This window comes from Ochotona princeps, chromosome 7, assembly GCF_030435755.1.
Source record: "Ochotona princeps isolate mOchPri1 chromosome 7, mOchPri1.hap1, whole genome shotgun sequence".
In the NCBI taxonomy this organism is placed as follows: Eukaryota; Metazoa; Chordata; class Mammalia; order Lagomorpha; family Ochotonidae; genus Ochotona; species Ochotona princeps.
This window is the reverse complement of record NC_080838.1, coordinates 12,081,098-12,101,594: the sequence shown is the minus strand read 5'-3', so window position 1 is coordinate 12,101,594 and position 20,497 is coordinate 12,081,098. Positions and strand designations below refer to the sequence as shown.

General features: G+C 39.8%; 1 protein-coding gene across 1 annotated transcript in view; it reads right to left on the bottom strand.

Annotated features, from left to right (window-relative positions):
• Positions 1-20,497, bottom strand: part of SLC10A7 (solute carrier family 10 member 7) — a 273,880-nt gene that overhangs the window by 62,966 nt on the left and 190,417 nt on the right. The window contains exon 6 of the mRNA XM_004588132.3: positions 5,386-5,421. Within this exon, the coding sequence (XP_004588189.2) occupies positions 5,386-5,421 (36 nt within the window). The remainder of the gene's footprint in view (positions 1-5,385; positions 5,422-20,497) is intronic.

The window sequence follows — 20,497 nt, the reverse complement described above, 5'->3', positions numbered from 1 at the left end:
TCCTAAGAGGTGAATGTTACAAAATGGTTGGGTCCAGGGCAATAACCTAGTGGCTAAATCCTCACCTTGCAACCCCTGGGATCCCTTATGGGTGCCAGTTCATCTGCTGGCTGATCCACTTCCCATCCATCTCCCAGCCTGTAGCCTGGGAAGGCAGTGGAGGATGGCCCAGAGTCTTGGGACCCTGTAACCATGAGGGAGACCCAGAAGAAGTTCCTGGCTTCGGATTAGATTGGTGCAGCTATGGCTATTGTGGTCACTTGGGGAGTCAACCGGTGGATGAAAGATTTCTCTGTTTCTCCTTCTCTCTGTACATCTGCCTTTTCAATAAAGATAAACATAAATAAATCTTTATCAAAATTATAGAATGCTTATATAATAATGGAAATGATTCAATGTAGAGTAAGAATTACACTGTAGGAGCAAAGTACATCTATATGAATCACATGGCATAACTGGAGGAACAGCCTTTCAGGGTAGCAAAACCTTTTTCTATTGCAACAGAAAAGAAACCAAAGAATATGGCTACATATGCAGGTGTGGAGGGCTCTTTTCTCTGATTCCTTCTAATTTCCTTATCAAAGAATTTCTTTACACATCAGTAGATAGAAAAAACAGACATCAGAGATTTGAGAGGCAAGTAGATGGTATAAAATGATTGTGAGAGAGTGGAAGAATTAATTATGGGAAAGATATAGAATGGTTGTGCTAGCTTACAGTTAGTTTTCATGATTTCAAATAAGATTAGTGAGCATTTTCCTATGTTTGCTCTCACATGTTTATATTCACATATAAGAATGCAGAGTTGGATTTCAGTATGTTTGCTGTTTTGTCAGGCAAATAGAAGCAGAAGTGATGAGAAAGATTGTGTATGACATATGTGATAAAGTAAATAAAGACATCGTAAAGCTGATCAGCTAAATGAACTGGCTGATCTAGTCAATTTTAGGAATTTTTAACTTGAGGAATAAGCCACAAACACGGGAGCTATTGGTTAGATCAGGCATTTGAAATTGGCATTATGACAGGATGAAGTCATTGGTAATAACAAAAATCAAGGCTCTTATCTACAAAGATAATTGGCTATGATGAAATGGAACACAAGTTTGTTAGAGAAGAAATCAGAAAGACAGAGGCCAAGATAGTGGAAGAATCAACCATATGGACATTGAAAACACCAAGCTTTAATTCAGTTTCTGTTAAACAGAAAACCATGGGAAAGAGTTCACATTGTTTTGGGATGTTTGAGAGTGTATTGGGATTCTCTTGATAATTTCAACAAAGAGGTATAGTTGTTTTGATTTAATTTCTGGAGAACACATGGAAAATGATCTGGAATTGATCATGAGGTATAGGAAAGACAACCTGACCCATTTCAAGGCTCAGTGACATGAAAGATATTGGCAACAGAAATATAAATCAGAGTTCAGATTTCAGATGGAATAAGTATTTTTAGAGAAGAGGTTAAGAATGGAGGTAACTGGGGTCTGCCATTGTAGTGGAGCAGGTGAAGCTACCACTGGTAACCATATGGGTGCCAGTTCAAGAATCAACTGCTCGTACCTATGAAACTGTGTCACATAATACAATGTAGCTAATGAATAAATTAAAAAAAAAAAAAGAATCAACTGCTCAACTTCCAATTCGGCTCCCCGCCAGTGTACCTGGGTAAGCAGTGGAGGATGGTTCAGGTGCATGGGTGCCTAGAAGCTCTGCGTTTCTGGCTTCAGCCCATCCCAACCCCAGCTCGTTGTAGCCGTCTGGAAAGCTAAATAGTGGATGCCAAAGCTCTCTGTATCTCCTCCTCTCACTGTAACTATGCCTTTCAAATGATTTTTACAAAAATAATTCTATAAAAAATAAAAATAGAAATCTCAAAGTATGTGTAGATGAAAGAGTAAAACTCTAATATTTATTTAAAATGGAGGTAATTGAGATTCCAATGGTAAAAATGTCCTTCACTACTATACCTGATGACCCAGTAATTTCCAATTTCAAGAAAGGATAAAATTAATGAAATTTTCAAGACTTGTAATAAACTTCTGTAACAAACCCACAAACTGGAAAGCTTAAAACAACAGAAAATGTATTGTTTCATAGTCTGGAAGCTCTGAGTCTGAAATCAAGCAGAACAAAATTCCCTCCTAAATTTGGAAGGAAAAAAATCCTTTTTCATTTCTTCTGGTCGGCTAGCAATTCTGCATTTCCACTGGCTTGCAGATCACTCTCTTTCATCTCTGCCTCCTTCACCATGAGGCTCTCTCTGTGTTTCTCCGCCTCTTCTCCTTTATAAGGACTGCAATCCTACTGGAGTAAGAGCTTACCTCCTCTAGGATGACTTATTTTACATAATTCCATCTCTAGCGACCATTTTCAAATAAGGACATATTCCAATGTACTGTAATAAGGATTTTAACTTTTTTTTAGGGGAAAGATTTAACCTGTAATAGAGGTGTTGAGAAAAAAACCCAGGACATTTGCTATGGGATGGGATGTCTTTGTATTTTAAGCTGTTCAGGCTTTTATTTGGCTCAACAGTTGAGGCCTAGAACCCAAACATTTAAGAAGTTCTCACTTTTTATTAAATAAATTCATGATAACCTATACAGACAAAAAAAAAAAAAAAAGGTCAAACACAATGTATGTGATTTGGAATCATACAACATAGAAAAAGCTGATGTCGTGGGACAATGTGACTAAACCTACTGGGACAGCCCAGTTGACTTGAAAGAAAAGCAAGAAACTTAAATTGAGGGTCCTGGAGCACCTTCCACTATTCTTGAAACTCTATTATTTTAAACTGTTGAGCCAATTGAAGTTTAAGAGTGCTTATATAATAATGGAAATGATTCAATGTAGAGTAAAAATTATACAGTAGAAGCAAAGGAAATCTAGCCCTTTCTATTTGCCACAGGTCTGAGTGGATGAAAACTTGCAACAACGTGTTGCCATAGCATGAATCGGCTGGAAGAACTTCTTGCTAGGGTCAGGAAATGGGAAAGAAAGGAAGCAAGGACTCCTTTTCAGGCTCTTTAATCATGAGCTAGAACAGGATCCTATGACTGTAGAGCAGCATCCTATGCCTGTAGATCCTGATTGTAAAATCAGTCCTGCTATTTACTTTTTTAAGATTTTTAATTCACAAGTACATACTACAGAGTACTGTGTGATCTTTCAACACATATATAAAAGTAGAAATGGATCAAATCAAGCAAGTAGGCTTTTCATTTCCTTCTGACAATTAGAACCTATCTGTTCCTTTTTTTGCAATCCTTCCTAAAGAATTTAATGCACAGTTGTGAATTATAATTTCCTCCACCGTGCTATGGAACACTAGAGTTTGTTACTTGTAACTGACTCTGTTTTGGTAACTGTTATTCAACCTGTGTTTCGTGTTTTCTCCTCTTCTGATATGAGTCCCATGACTAATAGATGTCATCCTGCTAGAACAGAGAAAACTTAGGCTCTACAGCCATTTGTGGTGCACTTCCTAGGCACCATGCTCTGTTTAGTCTCTTGACTCTCAGACTGGCCCCTGGGACCTCATGCTCATAAAGGTTAAACTATCTTTGTGATCCCAGGAATTGGAGGAAAAAAAACCACTTATGGGTGTCTCCAGTTACCTACAGCTAGTGAGAAGATAGGTACATGCCAAGTCTTTTCTTACAAATTAAAGCAGTGTTCACTTGAGTTTCAATTTGACTCACTGCAGATTCTGAACTGGTGGAGTTCAAATTAATGAGGCTTGTTCCGCTGAGGAAAGTGGTCTTATTATCTGACTCTTCCTACTTTGTCAGAATGGAGTCAGCATTTCAGAAGGGAGGGTAAGGCTGAGGTTTATTAGGGGAAGGTAATGCCTTGCATGAAAGATGCAGACCCCAACTGTTCAGTAGTATTTCTAGCCCTCTCTATTTCCTACACAGCTGGTAGGAAATGAAGTCCCTCACTCTATTACTCTAATTGAATTCCAACTTGGATAATTACACCATAATTAAATAAATTCTCCCAATAGTTTAAATTCACTGACAAATAGTGCTAGTCAAATAGCTATACTTCACTCCCAGAAATGCATCCCCACTACATTTCAGTGATCAGTGGAATGATTTATATTTGGAAGATGTCTGGCACAGTTCATAAAATATTTTAGATATCATTCATGATTACATATGCTCTGCTCAGCATGAGATAACATTAATTTCTATTATGGTCTTTCATCTAGTTTCTCACATGCTTTGTTCCAAAAGAAATAAGACAGTTAATTAGCATTTCTTACTTTCGGAACATTTTCGTTAGGTTAACCAGTAGTTTTTCTTTTCTATTTCTAAAACACATTTCATTATCCCCGAAAGACAGACTGGATGGAGTAGGCATTGCTATTTCCCATTATAGAGATGACAAAATCGAGGTAGCTTTCCGCAAAATGAAGAAGGTAACTACAATTAGTGCTAGCATTGAATATCAGGCTTCCTCTGCTCCCTTGATCTAAGGCTCTTCCTGTCAAACGCTATCAAACACCAAGTCATTACCAATCACTTCAGGTTTTCTTTTTTTTTTTTTGTGTGTGTATCTTAGGAGGTTTATTCCAACGGGGCAGGAACAGGGTAGAGGTGGTGAAGATCAGGAAAGAAGGGAAGAGAGAGAAGAGAGAGAAGAGGAGGAGAGACCAGAGAGCGAGCCGCACCTGGGGGGCCTTTTTGTCTGCCAGGTGTAGGGGGTGGGGATTGGGAGGGATTGAGGCCAGGCCCCCAGGGGATTGGTGCCTGCAGGTGAATGCCTAGGGATGATTGGCGAGTGGGAGGAGTTGGGGAAGGGGCTGGAAGATGGGGTGGGATTCTCAGGTGGAATGCCAGGATTGGTGGATAGCTAGGCCGGCGGGAATTTCGTGAGCTGTGAGGAAGAAGGAATGGCGCCGGGTCCAGGGAAGGATATTGGAATAACTCCTTACATTCCTCCCTTTTGTTATATATAAAGGAAGAGGGGCATTGTTCTCTATGGCTTCTAGGAGCTGTTTTCTCTTGGCAGTGGTTGCAGCCTGGTGGGAAGAATGGGAGATGGAGGGACACTTCTAGTCCTACTTCAGGTTTTCTAATGAGAAAATAAAGAGCCTCACATTCATGACCTGTGTCACGGGTCATTTGCTTTGTGTTAATTAATGATTTATCCACTAGTAGGAGGCTGGTCTCTGGGTCCCAATGTTGTCCTGCCATGGTGAGATGATGAGGCTTCCTTGTGTCTCTGTGTTACTACCTGATAGAATCCATTGTGTTGCAAAGTGGTAAAAAAAAAAAAAAGAATTCAACTATCAAATTTAATATAATGACCTTTCTTGAAGGGTTGTAGGTGACTTTTCATAAAAGATATTAGAGATAACATCACAATACTCACAAAAAGCAGCAGTAGCAGAGGTGTTATAACAATGCCCTGGAAGAAAAAAGAGAGACAATGATCATTGATCAGTTGGGGCAAAGCAGGACACTTTCTTTGCCATTTGAAACTGAGAGTTGGAAATGTTATCTTTTGCACTTCTGTTGAATAGAACCTAGAAAATAAAGAAGAAGGAGTCCTGATTTGGACTCTCCTTACCATCAGGGCTTAGCATCTCCAGTACAATGATTTGTGTCTGGCATTAAAGACCAACACCCATCTTCCTCAAAGCCATGTTCCCTTCCACACTCCACATACATTACAGAGACGGAAGCTGGTGGCTGGCAAGCTTTCGCACTGCACAGCTTTCAGTTCTAACTTGCATAAAGTGCCCCTTTTGGAGGGAAGACAGGTGGTTTTGCCCCAGTTGGGGTCCTCTCCTGAGCAAAGACCACGTCAGGTGTGATGAATGAGAAGTCGTGCTTTTGTAATGTGAACTGATCTCTCCTAGGAAATGAGCTGGGATCTCAAAACTCATTTCACTTGATTAGACTCCACGTCTCCATGGTGGAAGGCAAGTCTTTCATCTAATTCAGCCACACAGGACCACCTCAGTCCCTCCGCCTCCCCTAGGCTGAAACGAGCAAGATTTGTTTTTTTTCGATGACAGGGAACAGTTTGAGGCTGTTGCCGATGAGGCAGCCTACAAGCTTTTTAGGTTTCTTGAAGGCTAATCTTTACAACAAAATGCTTGAGTTGGGAGTTCACATGACAGGTTTCAGTTTTTGAGCAGCAGATGATTATTCACCACCTTTAGTTCTTTCTTTATCTCTCATCATTTCTTCATGATTTATACAAGAAAATACATTTCATATTTTTATTAATGCGTTCCGCTTGGAAATAAATTCTACTTAGAAATTTCACAGTGTGAGGCTGCATATGACTCTGTATGAGATGGAGAGAAAGAGAGACAGACTATTTTGTGCCCAGGATCTAAGTCTGGGACCACTTCACTGCTTTCAAAAACAAGTCCTTCTGGTATTTATATGGAAGTCCTTTTACAGAAACTAAATTGTTTGGCATGTGGCCCAGGAGGGACTGACTTACTTGATACAAACATTCCTACAATGACTTTCTTGGACATATATATGTCTGAATATCCTCACATATACTTGCTTTATTATTAAAAATAGAATAAACTCTTTATTTTGCAAACTTTTGCAATTTGCAAAAGAGAATACAGCACTTAATTTAAGGGTCATATTTTAAAATCTATTTACTAAAACATGTATTGATATTTACCAACTCCGTTGGTGTCTATGAAACAGGTTCTCATTAGCACATATGGAGAGCCAATTGTGCCAAATGTGAAAATAACTTTTAATTTAGAAATATTATCCTTCAATTGTATGTAATATGTTCAGACTTTGGGAGGAAATTAAAAACTCAGAAGAAAATATGGAAATGAAAATACTAAAGCTAAAGTGAAAGATAGAATTAAAAGATAACTTCATTTAGCTCAAAATTTTTTGACATCCTTGTGGTCAATAAAAACACCACGTGCTGTTGTCATCCCACAGGAGAGTACCACTTAGAATTCCAGTGGCTGCACTTAGGATCCAGCTCCTTGCTCATGCGCTCTGCTTCTTGATCCTTCTGGGGACCAGGATGGAGCTCCTGATCCCTGGTTTTAGCTTAGCCCATACCTGGCCGTGGCAGCATTTTGGGGAGTGAGTCAGATCTCTATCTCTTCTCTTTGCCACTCTTTCAAATAAATAAGTAAATGTTTTTCTTTAAAACTATGTAAAAGTATTCCTAGATTTCATTCTTTTTAATCAAGAAAATTATCCCTTAATTCCATTTGCCACAAACTTGCTAAAGTATTCTAATATCTAGCTGTTTCTGTCTATGTAACAGACATCTGATTCTAAGCCAATTTGTTTCAACATTATTGAACATCCACTTAAATACCAGGCATTATACATGTCACAGGAGATTCAGGGGTAAATACAACATAGTCCCCATGCTCAATTAACTTATAACTCAACAGGGGACAATGGCTTCTGCACAAAGTTTAATGCAGAATGATAGGATGAATAAATAAACTGGTGTGAGAGGAAAGGGTGAAGTGAAAGAGGAGTATTGCTTCTGTCTGGGGTTTCATGAGATGTGGGTAACACTGAATAGAGTGTAAGTGTGAATGGAAACCAACCTGGCAAAACACAGAAAGGGTATTTCAGGAAGAGAAAGCACCACTCCAAAAAATATGGAACACTGAGGCAGACAGGAGGGAAAATATGAAGTGGAAGGGTACTAGGCTGAATCAGCAATGGCCTTGAAGCTTGGACTTGATCCAATGCATAATGACAAGCTAATAAAGAAGGAAAGATGAGGGTATAACGAGTTGGTGAACAGAATTTGGTGGGTAGATTTGACATGGCACCTCATCACCAAAATAGTTTTATCTATTGGCTATCAATTTAGTCATTCCATAGGCTATCAATTCTATCAATTTAGTCATTCCATTTTTATCTAGCTATTTAAATTTAGATAAGGGAAATAGACACTTCCATGAATGCTATAGAGTACCAGTAACTTCTTATATCTGTGCCAGGAAAAGAATTTCCACAGAGGAAGTTGGGTATTATCAGCACTCCAAGGACAATCGTCCTGTAACAGAGGAGTCAGTGTGACACACTACATCACACTGCATCACAAGTTGGTGTCTGTGTGATGCCCATTTCAATTTCCTTAGGAATAACAGGCAGTCATCATATCAGCAATCATATAAACAATATGAGTGACATTTACTGTAGCATTTTCATGTACATTACAAAATCTGACTTCTCTTTGACCCAGCCTAGACAGAAGTTACTTATTAAGCCATTTTATAGAGGAGGAAACTGTGGTTCCAAGAAGCAAAGGATACCAAAGTCACATAATCAACGAGCAGCAAGTCATGGACTTACGTATACTTCATCCAACTCTAAATCCAGATAACATGTCTCCAGCATATCATGCATTGCTGGGGAGCAGAGTTAAGCAGCACCTAGTTGTCTATGGAGCTCTGTTCATGATGAGTGTGTGTGTGCTCATTTGTTGCTCTATGAACTGTGTCTCAAGCTGGTACCCAATTCTTAAAGATGGTCTCACTCTGAAAAGCAGAATGCTGTCACATGCAGCTCTTCCTGTCATAACTCTCTAGGTCCACAGTCTCCAACACACCAAAGTTCCTTCGCATATCTTGCCATATTTACTCTTAAAATATTTGAAATTTCTGGGTCCAGCAGTATAGACTAGCAGTTAAAGTCTTCGCCTTGCACGTGCCAGAATCCCATTTCATGTCCCAGCAGCCCTGCTTCCCATCCAACTCCTTGCTTGTGGCCTGGGAAAGCAGTGGAGGATGGCCCAGAGCCTTAGGTCCGTGCACCCCACATGGGAGACCTGGAAGATGCTCCTGGCTCCTGGCTCCTGGCTTTGGATTGGCTCAGCTCGGGCCACTGTGGCCACTTGGGGAGTGAATCATCAGACGGAAGATCTTCCTCTCTGCATATCTCACTTTACAATAAAAATAAAAAATGTTTATTTGAAACTTCCCAAGTAAATAGGATGCACTGAAATTTACCTTTCAGTTGTATTAGTGGATGAGGCAGCCACAGTGCCACTAACTGACAAGAGCATTATAACTAAGTTTTTGGTTAATTAAGTCATAGTTCTTATTAAGATAATAGTAATTGTCAGTTGTAGAGAACTTGTGTCAGATACTGAACTAAGGCCTCAAGATGATTTTATGCAATCCTCACAACAATCCAAGTTGTTTAAGCAGCAGGATTATTCCCATCTATATTAAAGACTCAATTTAGTTCAGTCTCCTTTCTCTTTGTTTAAATACATTTGATACAAGTGGAGAAAAATAAAGACATGTTGGAGGAGCACTTCTAGCAAAAGATGTTTGCTCTGCCTTGCAGATTTGAGGTCAGGACACAGTTTTAGCATCCTGGAACTGCAATGGTATAAAGCTTTCTGGTTGCAGCACCTGCAGAAGCCAATGACCAGCTTTGACTGTGTCCTGAAAAATGTTGGAAAATCCATTCACACCTCTAATGTGAATGCCCAGTGGGTGTATTTCAATGAGTTTAGCAAAAAGGGGAAAACGTGTCAAATATGGCACTGAGATCTAAATGCATTTAGTTGCATTAAAACACAAACAAGAAACAAAAAATAACAATACCAAAACTGTGGTTGCACATGTCTCAGAAACAGGTTTTGTAAAAAGAAAAAGGCAAAAATGAAGTGAACACATGCTGTTTTACAAGTAGAACATGTAAACAATTGTTTTTGCTGCAAAAGTTACAGTGCTCATACCGATTTCATCGACTTTTGCTCCAGGATATTGCACTAGTTATGATCCCACAGAATTTCTGCTGCAAGACATTTTGGAAACACCCCTGGTGGAGTCCTCATCTGAAATGTGAACCCCTCTCTCACTCTCTTGCCCTTTCCCCATCAGTGATGTGATTTTGCTCTCAAGGCAAATGATGCCTTGGCTGAATTACCATCTCACACAAGAAGGGTGTTCTTTCCTCTACTGACACCAACCAAAACCATTGCTACCCAGTCTTCCTTTGGAGCAATTTAGGGAGAGTCTCACTCTCGTCACTGGTGGTGGCCTTTCCACTGGTGCCCCTGAATGTCGTAAATAAATCTTGGGTCTGGTGGTAGCCTAGTGGCTAAACTCTTGCCTTGTAACTGCCGGCATCCCTGCTTTGTATTCTGGATGCTCCACTTCCCATCTAGCTCTCTGTGGCTTGGGAAAGCAGTAGAGCATAGCCCAAAGTCTTGGAACTCTCCACCTGCATGGGAGACCCGGAAGAAGCTCCAGACTTCTGGCTTCATATCGGCTCAGTTCTGCGCATTGCAGCCACTTGGGGAGTGAACCAGCAGGAGGTATTTCTCTCTGTCTCTTCTTCTGTCTGTATTGCCTTCCCAGTAAGATAAATAAATAAATAAACCTTTGTATCTTAAGAGTACCTCTGGGATTAGCACCTTGGATTCTGCACTGAGCCTTTTCTAGGACAAAAAAATTCCTCAGTTCTTTCCATTATGGCTCCCACTGAATTAATGTATATATGGTTCTTTCTTTCTTTCTTTCTTTCTTTCTTTCTTTCTTTCTTTCTTTCTTTCTTTCTTTCTTTCTTTCCTTCCTTCCTTCCTTCCTTCCTTCTTTCTTTCCTTCCTTCCTTCCTTCCTTCCTTCATTTATTTTTTATTGCAAACGCAGATCAGATGTACAGAAAGAAGAGACAAACAGAAAGATATTCCATCTGTTGGTTCATTCCCCAAATGGTCACAATGCTGGAGCTGAGCCAATCTGAGATCAGGAGCCAGGGTTTCTTCAAGGTCTTCCACACAGAAGCAGAATCCCAAGGCTTTGGATCATCCTCTAATGCCTTCCCAGGCCACAAGCAGGGAGCTGGATGGGAAGTGGAGCAGCTGGGACAGGAACTGGTACCCATATGGGATACTGACACTTTCAAGGTGAGGATTTATCCAGAGCCATCGTGTCATCCTGCCCCCTCCCCCAAAGTTTCAAAGTCTTCTCTTAGATATACACTGACTCTGATGAATTTAACAAAATTATACTCTCTTAACTAAACTTGTTAAAGACTTGGAGATCAAGTAAGAAAAAGGCTATAAAACAGTGCTTGATTTTTATCTGCTATTAGTTCGGGCCCAAAACTATAAAATTACATATTAGCTTGTAGTGATAGTAACAATTTCTGCCTAGTGGAAAAAAACCATAAAGTCTATAATATTATTTTCCCATAATAATAATAAGCACTAAACAGTTTTGTTTCTAATTCAGTACACTTATTCCAGTCTGCTTTTCTGATAACCTGTATTACCCTCACCTCTATAAACTCTTCAGTAACAACTTGGTCATCCTTGTTGATTTTCTGTTATTTAAATATATGGTTGACACATGATCATTCTTGTGTAAGAAAGTTCTGTTGTTAAACTTTTGTCAATCATAATTTGACAACTCCTCTCCTCTGACCTTCAAGTAAAGACCAGATTAATACCCACAAAAACACAGCCAGACTATCTTTACACTTTTTACAAATTGTAGCCAACCTGTAGTGGTATTGGGGCTGGCTCTGTGGCATATTAGATGAACCTGTTGCCTGCAGTGCCAACATATCCATGAGGGCACCAATTGGAGTCCTGGCTGCTCCACTTCTGATCCAGCTCTCTTGAATGCACCTGCAAAGGCAGCAGAAGATGGCACAGGTCCTTGATTCCTTGTCATGCATTTGGGAGACCCAGAAGCAGCTCTGCTTCCCAGCTTCAGAATGGCCCAGCTTTGGATGTCGTGGCCATCTGGACAGTGAGTCAGTGAACAGCACATCTCTCTGGCTCTCCCTTTCTCTTCCTGTAATTCTGCCTTTCAAATTAATTAATTAATTAATTAAGCAATCAATCACATACACAATATACATTCATATACACACATACACAAATGTAACTTAGCAACTTAAGAGAAAAGCTTGTCATTTAAGAATGAATTATTAGGGCCTGGCACAGTAGCATAGCAGCTAGGGTCTTCATCTTATACGCACCAGGATCTCATCTGGGCGCTGGTTCTAATCCCGGTGGCCCTACTTCCCATCCAGCTTTGGCAGTCAAAGACAGGCCAAGGCTTTGGGACCCTGCGCCCACGTGGGAGTCCCAGAGGAGGCTTTGGGCTCCTGGCTTTGGATCGGCACAGCTCTGGCCATTGTGGCTGTTTGGGGAGTAAGTCAGCAAACCGAGGATCTTCTTTTCTGTCTCTCCTCCTCTCTGTGTATCTTTCAAATGAAAACAAAATAAAATCTAAAAAAAAAAGAGAGTGAATTATTTTTTTATTTTATTTATTTTTTTTTTAAAGATTCACTCCATCCTTATTACAAAGTCAGATACACTGAGAGGAGGAGAGATAGAGAGGAAGTGGAGCTGCCGGGACCAGAACCAGCGGCCATATGGGATCAAGGCGAGGACCCTAGCCACTAGGCCAGGCTGCCGAGCCCAAGAGAGTGAATTATTAGGGCTGATGTACAAGTAAAGCCACTTCGTATAATGGAGCATCCCCTATGGGTGCTTCTTCAAGTCCCTGCTGCTTCATTTCTGAGCCAACTCCCTCGTAATGTGCCTTACAAAGCATAAAGACAGCTCAGGCACTTGGCCCCTGTACCTGTGTAGGAGATCCAAATGAAGCTCCTGGCTCCTAGCTTTGGTCTGACACAACCCTAGCAATTGGCCTCTGAGAGTGAACCCAGATGGAAGATCCCTGTCTTTCTTTGTCTCTTTCCAAATAAATAAAATAAATTTTAACAATTAAAAAATATCATATGATGGCAAATAAATATGTAGTGAATTACTTAAAATGTAAAAACAAAATCAACAAAGAAGTGAAAATGTCTGTGTGCATCAGTGTTGCTGCAAATACAATTCTGGCAAGCTTTGTTTTATATGTCTGTCACACCAATGGTTAAGAAGGTTATATCACAATTGTTTCAATGATCTGTGATTACTTTAAAATGTATAGGGGTGAAATGGTCATATTTCTGTTCAATTATTGCTTATAGATCTTGCCTATATTCCTGCTTAACTAGGATCTTTTGTGTCTTATTTCTTAAATCTTTTATTTGATAGAAGATTAAGCCATTCACTGTAATTTAAATTAAAACTTCAATATTTCAAACATTTAAAAAGAAAAAAAGGGAAATGGCAAAGAGGTCACTAGAGAGAAGGAGAGGGAGGAATGGAGGCAGGGAGCATCAATATATTCTTAGAATTGTATCTATGAACTTCATGAAATATGTTAGCAACTAGTAAATAAGTCAAAGTTTATCCTTTAATAACAACACTTTCAAAGCATTTTCTTTATTATTATTTTTATTTGAAAGACAGAGTTGCAAAGAGGAGAGACAGATCAGGGGAGGGATATGGGGAGGCAGAGAGAGAAAGATCTTCCATCTGCTGGCTCCCCTTAAACACAACAGCTGGAGTTGAGCTGACCCCACATAAATACAGGGGTCCAAAGATTTGAGCCATCCTTCACCACTTTCCTAGGCCATAAGCAGAGAGCTGGGTCAAAAGTGGAGTAGCTGGGACATGAACCAGCATCCATATGTGATGCCAGCATCACAAGCAGAGGCCTACGCTGTCCTGGCACTAGCCCCTTAAGAATGAAATTTTGACAAACCAATATGTAATGAATGAGACTGGACAGCAACTTCTAAAAAAATTTACAAAGGGCTGTTGTAGGGGATTTTTGGAGATACCAAGATCTTTTTCTTTAAAAATTTATTTTCCTAAGGTACCCAATACAGGATGAACACAGACTTTGCCCCTAGGTTTGTTTTCTCGCTCCTTCCCTCTCTCCCTCCCTTTCCATTTTCCTTCCTCCCCTACCCTCTCCTTCTCCAGCTTCAGATTATTTATTCATTTGCAAGTTAGAGTTACAGAGAGAGAGGGAGACACAGAGAGATCTTGTATCTGGTGATTCACTCCCCATACAACTGTAATGACCACGACTGGGCCAGGCTGAAACAAGGAATGAGGAACTTCATCTAGGTCTAGCACATGGGTAGCAAGGGCCCAAGCACTTGAGTCATCTGCTGCTGCTTTTCCCAGGCCATCAACAGGCAGATGAATGGTTAGTGAGAAAGTTGGAGCATGAACTGGCACCCATATTGGATGCTGGTGCTTTACTTGATACACCACAACACCGGTCCCAACCATACCTAAAAGTAAGCAACAAAGCCAGGATATATGGTCTGCAGTGAATGATGTAATAAACATGAATGGGAAAATGTAAAGGTATTTCAACATGTTCAAGGAAAAGGGAATTCAAAACAAGTTTATTTTGGTACAAATAATTTTTGGAACCTGTGAATATCAGTGATCTTAAAAAAAAAGGTTATGGAATATGCATATTATATTAAAAAACTATGTTTGAATTGTAAAAAGTTTGCATCAGAGTTAAATTTATTCTTACTTTCATTTTTTCAAGAATATGTTGACATACTCCCATTAATGTTAAAGAAAGAGGCACAGGACAGTAGAGAAAAGCAGTTGGAAAGAGACTGGTGCATGCAAAGCAAGGGAGGGACTCTTTTCTTTGTTGAGTCCATTGTTTCTGCTTTGAAATGGAATCCTTCAGAGACCAGTGTCCTTCATAAACCCATTTACAAATAAGAATCCAGTGGTGTGTTCATAGCTTTCTCTGTCAAGGAAGATGGGATTTTAGGAGGGCACAACATTCAGTTTATTCACCAGGCAAGGCTAGTTGCAACCAACTATTTGAGCTGGATATAACTAGCCATGGACGCCTTTCTGCTTGCAATCTCTAATCTGCCACCATGCTTACCAAGAGCAATTTTAGTCACCATTTTGTTTTTCAAGTAGCATTTCTGATAGGAAAATAACACATAGATGAGCTCAATCTGACCTAGGACACAATCATATTGAGGGGTGTTAACGACACTTTCTTGACAGGCAAAGCTAAGTTTTGGGTTGTAGTGGCATCGTTAAGAAATATTACCCTCATGAGGCCTTATAAGAATGTTATCTGGGGCCCGACGGCGTGGCCTAGTGGCTAAAGTCCTCGCCTTGAACGTCACGGGATCCCATATGGGCGCCGGTTCTAATCCTGGCAGCTCCACTTCCCATCCAGCTCCCTGCTTGTGGCCTGGGAAAGCAGTCGAGGACGGCCCAAGGCTTTGGGACCCTGCACACGTATGGGAGACCCGGAAGAGGTTCCTGGTTCCCGGCTTTGGATCGGTGCTGCACTGGCCATTGTGGCTCACTTGGGGAGTGAATCATTGGACGGAAGATCTTCCTCTCTGTCTCTCCTCTCTGTATATCTGATTTTGTAATAAAAATAAATAAATCTTTTTTTTTAAAAAGGAATGTTATCTGGCTTGTCTCAATGATACTATCTTTATTGAACAATGGGTACAAGCTGTGTATCATCCAGCACTGGTGCTGAGTGGGAAAGCTGAATTTATGGTCCATACCCATAAGCAGTTTCCATGATAGAAAGCAGTTCTGTCCCATCCCTCTCTAAGTTCAACACTTTGGCTAAGAAATGCCTCTTCCATCTTCTTCTCAAAAGATCGTTGATTCTTTCAGACCAAAATTAGGTTTGTTAGACATATTCATATAATAACCTCTTAAAAGGTTTGGCCTATTATCTCTTTAAATTTGATCTGTCACTGACTTAATCAACAGATAGTGTCTATGCAGGCTAAGTTAGATGCTGAAGTGCAGTGGGAAGAGACACAGATACTTGCAGTGCTTGCAATGTTTTTAGGGGCAGGTTTTTTATGTAGCATTTAAGGCTCTGCCTGGGATACTCACATCCCAAATCAGATCATTTGGGTTCAGTTCCTAGCTCTGTTCCTGACTTTCACTTCCTGCGAATGTGTACTCTGGGAGCCAGAGGTGATGGCTCAAGTGCTTGGGTCCCTGACATCTACACAGTAGACTTAGATTGGATTTCAGGCTCTCAGGAATTTGGGAGTGAATCAGCAGATTGGAGGTCTCCATTTCTTTCTTCCTTTCTTTCTCTTACAAATAAATTTTAAAATTTTTTTGAGAAGATAGATAAGTAATTATAATGAAATGCTAAATATTTAAAACGAAAATTTCAGGAGCATGAAAGTGCTTAATTGGGAGGTGAGGGCAGTTGGAAGGAGGATTCAAAGAAAAAGTAAGCAGGTGGAGGACAAGGAAGGAGGGGGGAAAAACAGGAAGGAGAAATGTATTCAGGCCTTTGAAGCAAGAAGACACAAACTGAGGAGTAAAATGTCAAGGGTGCTGTAGTGAGAAATGACGTGGAAAAGCCTAATCATGCTAGCTGAGGAGTCTGGATGTCATTTCAAAGCATGAGAAAGCCATTGAAAGAATTTATGCACTTGCATTTTTTAAACATATTGGTTACTCAGTACCATGTCAATTAATTCCATAAAATGTTGTAAATTGTTGCTGATGTTGTGTTGGGGCTTTTAATTGATCGGGATGATATTCTGCCAGCTCTACCTTCAGACCAGAGTTGGTCTCCCCAAGAAACTGTTAACTTCATCTGGACAATAAGATGCTTGACTCTATGCTTGGCATATGTTTGCAAAGAAAGAATCTTGACTGAATTTGAACTGTAATACTGCAACAAGGTGGAGGAATCCACCATGGGGGGAGGGCATGGGGAGGTGTTGGGGGAATCCCAGAGCCTATGAAACTGTGTCACAGAATGCATCGTAATTAATAAGAAAGAAAGAAAGAAAGAAAGAAAGAAAGAAAGAAAGAAAGAAAGAAAGAATTTATGCAGCCAAGCCTGTGAAGGAGGGGCCTGTGGGAGTGGTCTGATGCTACCTGTGGCAAGGTAAAAAAAATCACTGTGCAGTTGAGAAACTGAAGATTAAACAGAAGGGCATGTTTGGTCCTCTAAGTAGCAATTGATTTGGAGCCAAAGGGATAAAGCACTATGATCAACATAGACCTAAAAAATTCAAGGAGTACTTGAAACGAAGACAGGTAGACTGGTGGTATAAGTGCGGAGGTGGGAGATGACAAACAAGCAAGGAGAGTTTCTTAGTGGGCGTGTGCCTGTGCTTGCTAGCTCAGTGCCCTGGGCAGGAGGGGCAGCAGGAGGGTGTGGGGGCAGAGCCAGGCAGGGACAAGAAGACAGCTGAACTCCACAGTGGCTGCCCTGGGTGGGGGCCCAACCCTGCAGGGAAGCCAGACCGTGGGGGCGGGTCTGGTTGTTTTGTTCCCTGCCGGCCTGTGGAGTGGGCCAATGTGGTGTGGGGGAGCCCTCGTGCCGCCCAGGTGTCCCCCTCCCCGGAACCTCGAAGAGTGCCTTCTGGGGCTGACTTTGGGGCGGCGGCAGGGACTGCTGCTGTTCAGTGCCTGCTGTTTATGACTTTGGAAACAGAAGAAACATTATAACACTGAAATGAGCATCTAAATGAAACCAAAATAAGACTATTGGTACACATCTAAATTTTTGTAAGAAAATGCAAAAAAAGTTAAAAAAAAAGATCAACAGAGAAAAAAAATGACCAAACAGATCAAAGAGCCTATGACTGAGCCAGGGTAGAACTAAGCATGAATTAATTCCTTTTTCTCAGGAAAGATGATGAATTTGAAGTGTACACCAGTTAGATACTGTAAGCAACTGGTTGTCAAAGTATGGGACTGAAGGCTAGAAGAAAGTCTTGACAAAGGATATAGCTGAGTGAGCACCTATCATATAGTTGCTGTGGAAAAGATAAGAACTTTATAAAATACAGTTTGAAACACACAGAGGAAACCTACAAGGGAACATTTAAATGGACTAACTAGAGAAGAAGTTAAACTACAGTTAGTTGAGAGCTGAAAAGAAAGAGGGAAAAGACTTTAATCAACGTTTTCAAGAAGTCTGTATAGAGAGAAGAGAAATACAACAGTAACTTGAGAAGAATGTGTAGTAAAGGAAGTCTGTGGTTAGTTTTATTATTCGATTTGTTTTATAACAGAGAAGGATCTACAAATTAAGAATAAGGATATAAAAGGGAGCCAGCAGAATAGAGATAAAGAAATGAAATCAAACCCATTGCCTGTAAAAAGACAGCATATACCGCCTTCCAGCACAAACGTGAAGGCTGCACTGTAGAAAGGAGACAGTCAAGAACAGGATAAAGTGGCTGTAGATAGAGATGGGCTTGAACGCTTGAAGCTTCTATATTTAAACCATTTTATTTAAAATCATCTCTTTAGTTAAGAGCTTCTCTTCTATATTTAGTAGAATATGAAGAAGTTTAATAAATTGAGGGGGAGGTAACTGCTGAGAAAAGGAAAGTCAGTGATTGGAAACCTGCATTATAATTATCAGGAAAGAGTTCAGAGGGATGCCTGTATAAACAGCAGGTTGCATTCCAAGAAAGGAATGTTGAGTTTAAGAAACCCCAATCTTTTATAATGTTCAGCAAGCAAACCTTTGCTCTTAAGGGAGAGATTACTCTTCTATCTTTCAAGTTCTTCACTACACAAATATCTGAAAAGGCAGTTGAAAACAAAGGGGGTTCAGTCTCTCTGCTTACGTACTGTTCAGAGACACAGAGAAAACCATCTTCTAACAGAAATGTCCAGCATGTCATTCCAATGATACTGGTGGAATCAATCAACACAGGAATTATCAAGCTTGTCACTGCTCCCTTCAAAAATCATCATTGAGTTGATATCCTAATATAAGGAAATAATGACCAGATAACCACTTAAAAGTATCCAGAAAAAATACCCCTTTAAGATGATATCAGTCCTCTACAGATTCCAACCAACTGATTTGACTTCCTATTCAAATGTAGTTTTTTTCCTCTTGCTTAAAAATGCAAGAATCTGCCACAGGCCTTCTTGAAATTTAGATCCTCAATATATTAAAATGAGGTCTGAGGACCACTGGTCTAACATCATCAAATCTTCGACTCCACCCCAGAGCTACAATGGCATCATGTACATTTTGACAAGATCTACAGGTAATTTAAAGACATGTTAAAACTCAAACTGAAGGATTCAGACTGCAGAACAGAGCTTGGGAAACTTCCTCTGTGCAGGGCTAGATAACAATTATTATGGGTTATATAGGCCATACTATCGTTGCTTCTCAACTATGTTATTTTCCTGGATGGCCACTGAAGACAGCAGGGAAACAATGGACAAGGGCGACAGCAGCTTTCAAGTCACAATTATATTTCAAAAGAAGCTAAGTGTGACAGACTTTTTTTTTTTTTAATAATTTGACTTCTAGTCATGATAGCACCGTGTTCCTTAAGACCTTATAATACACTATTTAACTATCCAATAATTCTTTAGGATGATACCAGAATTACTAGTTAATAGCATTTAAAAACCACTTTCTCTTTCTGATGCCTGTCTGACATCTGGACATCCCAGCTGTTAATTCTGTTCCTTTTCTCTAAGATTTGTGATTTGTAATAGTGATTCTACAATCTCATGTATTACTTCTTTAGGCTCCTGCAAACAGAGCTTAGGCCTCCTTTGTTTTTATGGATATTTATTTCACATTTCTAGTCTTGCAAAAATGACACAAGTAGAGAAGGGACTGGTGGGGAAGAAGAAATGATGATGCTAAATGGCAGATAAACTTTATTGAGTTAATGGTCCTAATATCCAGAATTGTATAAAAGATAAAGAGTAAACAGAAAAACAAAAAAGAAATAATTCAGTGATAAACGTTAAACATGAGAAACAGCATTCAAAGCTGTGCTTATTCTTCTGTTTTTTATTTGTTTGTTTACTAAAAATGTGGACCTTCTTTTCAGACTATAAAAAAAACACATAGACCTGGGATAAAACTATGAGTATTTTTTAAATCTGCAAACAGTAAATGGTTAATACATCTGCATCCCATGTTCGAGACTTATATTCAAGTTCTAGCTCTGCTTACAATTTCAATTTTTTTCAAAAATTAATTTATTTTGTTATTCCATAATACAGTTCCATAGGCTCTGGGATTTTCCTTCTCCTCTCCCCAAATCCCCTCCACCCCACAGCTGATTCCCCCATATCATTACAATAGTATAGTCCTTCACAATCAATCATAAGTCAATCATTCTGCTATTTAAGTATATCCTGACATTGTAGGCATGGACAATGGCAGAGAGTCTAGCATCCTGTTGTCAAGATACATTCAACAGTTTCGTTGGGAGTCCATCTTTGAATTGGAAGTACAGATGCATACTGCATTGTATCTTCACATCTGGATATGATAGTCTCTATTACACAGTTATTATGCATCCCCTTAAGTGAAGAGCTTTAAAACAAAATCAACAACAGAGGCATAGAAAATTTACAGCAACATGAAGTTAAATAACATGCTACTGAATGACCAATGTGTTGCTAAAGAAATGAAAAAGAAAATCAAAGACTTTCCTAAAGCAAATGATGCAATTGTGTGGCCTATGAGTTGGTGGGTAAATTAATAAGAAATACAAAAACTTCTTTTTTAATGAATGAAAATGAAAACAAAAATCAACTCCCTGAGATACAGCAAAGACAGTAAAGCATACCCTGGGAGGCAGCTGGTGATAAGT